Below are 7,500 nucleotides of genomic sequence, written 5' to 3'. Positions count from 1 at the left end.
AGAGAGGGGAGAGAAAGAGAGAGGGAAGGAGGAGGGAGGGAGAGAGGGGAGAGAAAGAGAAAGAGAGGGAAGGAGGGGGAGAGAGAGAGGGAATGAGGGGGGAGGGAGAGAGGGGTGGAGGGATGAAGGGAAGGAGGGGGAAGGGGAGTGGGAGAGGGAAGGAGGAGGGAGGAGTTGAGGGAATGAGGGGGGGAGGAGTGGAGAGAAGGAGGGGAGAGAGAGAGAGACAGTTCTTTTTTCTCAGCCGTTTCTCATTTTTCCTTCTCTTGTCTTTTCTTGAAGTTTTCCCATACCGTTCCTAACACTACCAAAATCATTTCAGAGTTCCTATGAAAACGGAGCAGAGTGGCACCCCAAAGTGGCATGGATTGGAGATTACAATTGCGTGACCTGCAAATGTAAAGTAAGTGTGCTCGTAAAATGATGCCTTAGGATTAAACACTTTTAATAGTTACTCGTTGTCTTTCGAATGGGTAAATAGGTCATATATATCACACGTTGTATTTGTTTGAAAAAAAATAGACAGTTGCTCAGATAAGAAATATAGGACTTTTTCCCTTCTCCATATCACACTCCATTTGTCACAGTGAAAAATATAATAGTAATAATGGGGCAAGCATATCTTAGTACATAGAACAGCTGCAACTGCAATGCCCCAGAGATTATCCGTAGCCCTTCCAGTCAATTCAGCTGTGAGTACTGGCATCAGCTTAAGGTTAAAATCGGACCGTACCCACACAGTGCCACATCTTAGTACAAATGCCCTTTTGTGGACATCCCCCTTACGTCAGCAGTGACACTGAACGACACAGGTAGGGCTAACACTGCCATCACTTTACCTCACTGATGATCCTCTCTTCTCCCGCAGGATGGCAACATCACTTGTAGTTACCTCCAGTGCCCGAAGCTCAACTGCCAAGACAAAGTGCAAGTCGGACAGGAGTGCTGTCTGCGCTGCGCCAACCGGACCAGCAATGCTCCCATCTTCGAGAGCAAGTTGCGTGGTTGGCCCAGAAGTTCGAAGAAGAACTCTCGCAAGAAGAAAGGCAACTATAGAAGGCGGAATTCAGGTTAATGCATTGCTGTTGCATGACTGACTGTAGTGATACTGTATAACTGAAAGTCAATATGGAGGATAAAAAAATGAACTGCCGAATGATTTAGGCATTTTGGACATAAAAAGTATTTATACCCCTCCCTATTGAGCTTATCATCTGTTCTTGTAACTGGGAAGCCAAACCTGCACAGATGCCTTTGGCCCCAGTGTGGATAGGACGCCGTAGAGAAAAGGGAAAGACACAGCCATGCTCTGAAGGAATTCACAAGACGAAGGGTGCACCACGGACACAGGTCCTCATGGCTGCAGGGTGAAAGTGTTGGGTGTGGTGGAAGGGTGACATTTGGTCCGGGCGGAAGGACCAGTGTGTGCGGGACCTGAGCTGCTGGGCAGATCCTCAGGGGAGCACGCTCTTCATCGTGGTGAGAATGAGGAAAAAGAAAACTTGAAACCTTCTTGAAAGGCTCAGGTCTCGAGCGTACTTCGGTTTTCGTGTCCGTGTAAGAGTAGGACTGAAATGTTGCATGTTGAATGGCGACCAAGCATACTGACTAGGTAAATATCAAGTAGTGGCTTTGTAAAAAAAAAACATGAAGTATATTATAATAACAATGGTAATAAAACATGGAAGATTAATATTGATAACGACGATAACACAGTCACTGATCTGGACGAATAACGTAGGAATGACAAACGAAGACATCTCACCAGTGCCGCTTAAGTGTTCCATTTACACACATGGAGCAAGCATAGAACTATCACCCCTGTCTGATGCTAAAACAAGATGACGCAGACTCTTCCAATGTACAGAATGTGTAACCGTCTTTTGAGTTATTCTGACCACCATGCAAGAAAATGCTCAACCGCTCAGCAGCAATCTGTCTATGGTACCAAAGATAACGGGTGTTTCTCAGTCTAAATTTGCTTGAGTAGGGAGAAAGGATACGCTCGAATTGTGAGGAGATCAGCATTTTTTATTGGAAATGCTCTAGACAAATGGCTGTAATAATGATCGTAGCTCAACCCCAGACAGCTTTACACACAACCGGAAATGAAGATGAGCACCTGTCCGGGCTTAAAAGGGGCATATTCACTGGTGCTCAGCTAAGACTGTCCATTCATGTTCCACTTTTTGCGGTACTTCATAGCTCGAAAATGGGTTCAGGAATCTCCTCACAAATTTCCGTATTCCCAAGCCACATCATATTCCATGAATGCCAACATGGGCAGAGTTTGTCACTGAAACAATGATAAAAACGGGAGTCTGTTCTCCAAGCTCAATCATAGACCGATACTGTAAGGTAGGGCCAGACTACACTGTTCTCGTGATCAGTTTTCAGTTTGCTCTTTGTCTTCACGTTTCATCTCATCTTTTCGGTCTTCGTTCTCTGCTTTCCACCATCGTGTAAAACAAACAAACGGGGAAATTACAGAATCCATAAGAAAAATTATGAAATATAGATTTAAAAAAAAAGAGCAACATTTGAAAACTGATTTTGTCCAAACACTAAGCAGAAGAAAGAAAACGGAAACGCGTACAGTGAAGTCTGACCTTTTCAATTGCCGTTCCCCAAATGCTGACGGTTAAAAAGAGGTGCATTTTGTTCAAACTGTGGAGGCTACCACTTCTATTCAATATGGTGTAATAGGACTAGAGAGAAAAATGAATTTAGGTTATTTCTTTCTTAGATTGATGTGTTGTGAACCAAGCTTTTTTTGATGGTAATAGTCTGGTTCATGATCTTCGAGTCGAGAGCGGGTTCGAGCGAGACTTCCCGAAGCCTCGAAGCTCGCTGACTCATGACGATAATGAACCAGACCTTTTTGAGGGAGGAGGAAGATTACATATTTTTGTAAATGTGTACATATATATAAGTAGTGTTAATCATTAGGATAGTCCATTGCTTTATTACTTTATTGCGTATTTGTGACACGATGATATATACACCTTTGTTTTTGTTTTGATCAGCGGGACAACTCCTTTTTCACATCCTCTTGGGAACGAGAGGCAAAAAGAAAAAAACACTCGAAATCTTGAATACACAAAGGTCAAAATCATCTCTCAGTGTGTCCAGCTATTCATGTGGTATATGGATAAATTTAAAGATTGTGCAGTGAGGCTGGTTATCCATTTTAACTTGATAGAAGGAGGATACTTGGTAAAATTATCCTGTTTAGTGTGAGAGCTCTTAGGCGGGCCAACCTGACACCACGACAGGCTCTATGGTGCACCGAGATTCAAAAGAACAAGTGGTATTGGCTGATACCAACAAGGTTCTTCACAGAGTTACGTGGGATGCAATTAGGAAATCAGTATTCATCAAACTGCCTCAGGTATCAGTCATATAATGATTCTTTAAACGTTTTCTTTCTATAGAGCATGTGGATAAACGGTAACCTCAGATGGCAGCAGTAACAAACGTTTTACTTATTGTGTATAAATCTCTTTTAAGGTATAGGACAGATATTTGGTGTCTCCGTTCTGAGCCTCACATGCTAGGGACATTCGCCTTGGTAATTCAGTCAAATCTGGCAGTCATGTGAATCGTGAATCTTGATAATCGATACATTCCTCTGAGCTGTCCATTGCGCTACCTGTTACCATTATGTCATGTAGATTATTACGATGTATGGCTTCGTTCAGGTTTAAGGACTAAATACTGTCTTTGCTGGAATCAGTCAGTATATTCTGTAATTTATTATTATATTGTATTTTTTTATTTTGACTTAATTAGCTGGATTGCTTTTTTTATTCTTTAATGGTAAGCATAGGGAATGATTAACCATTAGACATGAGACGCAAATCATAATTTTATCCATATACCACATAACATGAAAGAAATGTATCCCAACTCTAGAAACTAATACTACTTTGTATATTTTTTTTTATTATATAGACATCCGTATGATTGGAAACAACCCGAATCACAGTATTGAAGCAAATACCAGTAAGCCTATATGAAATTCCTGGTCAGTATTGCATGTCATAGAGATGCCTTGTTGCTGTTACTGGATGGCTTGTACATCTAGAACACACACACGTTTACAAAAAAGAGAATTAGTGCCCTTAGTTCCAACAGATGTTATGCAGAAATCACGATGCCTTTTGACTGCTCACTGGGTCGTCCCGCGGTACTAGATAGAGTTAATACTGTCACCCCTTGCTCCTCTACTCTGTATTGGAACTCAAAGCCAGAGGAAACAGATCCGTTCAGAGAGAAACTTGTGTATAAACCCCAATTACGAGTAATGATTGTGTGAAAGTTCGAAGTCTTATGGAAAACAACATAGCTTGTATTTTATGATATTGTCAGAGAATCATTGCTTGGTGGTAGGTGAAGTTTACAATTATGAGCTTAGGTAGCGATTACTATACAGCAATGTACTCATGGTAATGTTTATAAATGCTGCAGATGTTACATTTGATGAACACATTATGTAATTTAGAACTGCAGTTTTGCATGTCAGTCAAAGTATATAGGAGTTTAGCTGATATAAATATTCATAGGATGGCCTTGATAACTCAAGTGGCAGCAATCAGTTAGAAATATTTTGTTAGATTGTAAAAATATATATAGTCTCCTTCTTTAAAGAAAAAGAAAATACAGATATTTGAAAAGTTTCTCAACGGACATTATGCAATAAAAGATGTGTTTCTTTTTTTAAATAGAGGAATAGTTACAGACCCATTGATGATACAAGACCTATTTGTCTGACGATTTACACGTTGCCAAATAGAGTATACCTTTGCCGGCAATGAGCCTCAGGATACTCGACAGCTCCAGGACAGGGTAATAAGGAACAGCAAAGCCCATCAATGCAAGTTACAGCATATTGTGTGTGAATAAGGTCTTCTATCCAATGGCTTCTTTCACCGTTGGAAATAAACACTTATGACCAATGTTTTCATCATCTTCTTTCATGCCTGAAAATGCCTTTGGTGAAGTGGTGAGAGGCACATTGTATGGGAGGTATTTTTTTAAATTCTGATCTGAACAATGGTTTTCAAAGCATGGTATCAGCTGACCGAGACTAACCCCGGTCCAGAAAAGTCGAAAACACTTGGTGATGTGGAGGCGTCCTAAACTTTGTAAACGTCGGATGCCATTATGTCTCGGTATCAAACACCCAATCAGTGTGGTATATGTTTACCAGCAGTACGCAAGGCTCATAGTTACTGATCTTCTCCTAGTTATTTGTCTTTAATGACCCATATGACAGGTAGACTCGATAAGAGCTGGATTGTGTCCGAAAGCTGGAAAGACGATACAGGCCACCATTACCTGTGAGAATAGTATGGCTTGTGAAAACTTAAAAAAGGTCGTGAAGAGTCTCCTTTCAGCGAAATAAAAAAGAAAAAAAAAGAATTAGGATGTTCATAAAGCTGTGAATTAATTAGATTATTTTAAAAAGAGATAAATTATATGTACATAAATATTTCTTAAAAGTACGGGATGAAAGGAAGACGCTAAGGTCAACATTTGGAGATGTTGTCAGTAGTCAAAAAAAGGATCTTGTTGGCAGGGTATAATACTAAGTTCACGTTTATTTTATTATTTTTTCGCGATTAAGTGATGCATTTGTGAAAACTGGCATTTTCATATGGAATTGTATGATAACTAATCATTTAATTTATTTAGCTATTTCTTTCTGTTCACAGTAGGGAATTTTAGTGACCCATCGCAGTTACACCATTTGTACTTGTCTTCTGTAAATAAACATGCGAAAAGCGCTAATGATTATAACTTCTCAAGCTAGTCAGTTTTTGCAGATAATTTCTCCCCATAGATTAATAATATAAGGATATTCTCTAATGAAACAGTTAAGTGGTATGTTGCAATACACATCTCACAAGCTATACTAAAACTTGATGCTTTGTCTGTCTTCATGGAGATGGGTGAAATGAACGTAATTAGACAGGGTTTCTTCTCATAGGTCCGCCTATTTTGTCTCACTCGTAATTTTTGTTGCATATTTTTTTCTTCTTTTGGAAAGGAATCAAAAGTTACTATTTTTTTTCTTATATTGTGGCAAGTGAACAAAAAAAAAAAGATATGTTTCTTTTCTTGAATCAAATTAAAGTGAATCTCTGTTTCCCCCCATGCTATGTTCTATGTATCTTTGTAATAGAAACATAATTTTACAGAACCTGAATCACTTTTCTGTTACCTTCTGTCCCACTTTGTTTATTTTTTCTTTTGTTTTTTTTTCTTGTTTAATGACATTCACTCATTTTCATCTTTTCCTTTTTGATTGACTTAATTTTCCCTAATTTCTTTTTCTTATTCCTCTTTGATTCAACTTGATTGTCAGGGGCTTCGTTAAGAAACAATGAAAAAAAACAATAAAGGTCTATCCGAATGTGTCTCTTTTACTCAACATTACAATGCTATGAACAAAAAAAAAAAATCGACATTACAATGCTTTGAACAAAAAAAAAAACAAAAAAAAAACGAGTGCTTCCCAAAAATAGACATTTTTATGACCATTCTTTTTATTGCAACCAATGAAATTAATATTGACAGTCATTCTCATTTCTTATTACAAATGAAAAAAAAGTCTTTGTCCTTTTGGTTAACCTGATTTTTTTTCTAAATAAAAATATCATCAACACATGTTCTTTTAGGTTACTTAAAGAAAATCGGCCCCTTTTTTGTTCAATTGAGAAACTGCATTCTGTTACCCTTTCCCCCCACTTTAGCCTGGCAGCTGAAACAGACTTTGCATTATTATTATTATTATTATTATTTTATTATTATTATTATTTTATTATTATTATTATCATCATCATTATTATTTATTGTCTGTATCACCATTATTATTATTATTGATTGTAATTGTATCATTGTTATTATTCTCATTGGTGATAACTACATTGTAGTTATTATTATTATTATTATTATTATTATTATTATTATTATTATTATTGGCATCATTTCCCTTATCGTTATTATTATTCATTACTGATAATTATGATAGTTATTATATTACTTTTATTAAACCATATCTCCTTCTTTCATATTAGGTTTCACTTTTATTATCATTATTTAGGTATGGAAATACTTCGTGTTCTTTCACTGCATATTATGAGCCTCTTGCAAATGAATAAATAAAATAAAATTTAAAAAAAAAAATGAAAAAAAAAGACACACAGAACTAGCACAGCAATTCCTATTTGTATTTTTTACTCGGGCACCTTATCTTGTAGAGTATCAAATATATATGTAAAATGAATTAATTATGCGATAGAGCATTTTGAAGAAGAAGGAAAGAGACTATGCAGTAGGTCTTTGAAAGTATGAGTTCCCAGTGACTAGTTTGTATTGTGACGGTGGATATACCTGTCCTTGATCACGCATGCAGGTGAAGTGGGACTCTGACCGACTAGGATATTGTCCAGCGTCAAAACAAGGGATGGAAATGACCCTTCGTGGAGAGCAGGG

At 37.7% G+C, this 7,500-nt stretch overlaps 1 protein-coding gene across 1 annotated transcript in view; it reads left to right on the top strand.

Moving 5' to 3' along the window:
* sog (short gastrulation) overlaps positions 1 to 4,959 on the top strand; it is a gene marked incomplete at its 5' end in the record, with an annotated part of 84,095 nt that extends 79,136 nt beyond the window's left edge. Inside the window, 2 exon segments of the mRNA XM_070131125.1 lie at positions 323 to 403; positions 869 to 4,959. Of these exon segments, the coding sequence (XP_069987226.1) occupies positions 323 to 403; positions 869 to 1,075 (288 nt within the window).
* Positions 4,960 to 7,500: the final 2,541 nt, after the last annotated feature.

Source organism: Penaeus vannamei, chromosome 16 (assembly GCF_042767895.1).
Source record: "Penaeus vannamei isolate JL-2024 chromosome 16, ASM4276789v1, whole genome shotgun sequence".
Lineage (NCBI taxonomy): Eukaryota > Metazoa > Arthropoda > Malacostraca > Decapoda > Penaeidae > Penaeus > Penaeus vannamei.
This window is presented reverse-complemented; position numbering and strand designations above follow the sequence as displayed.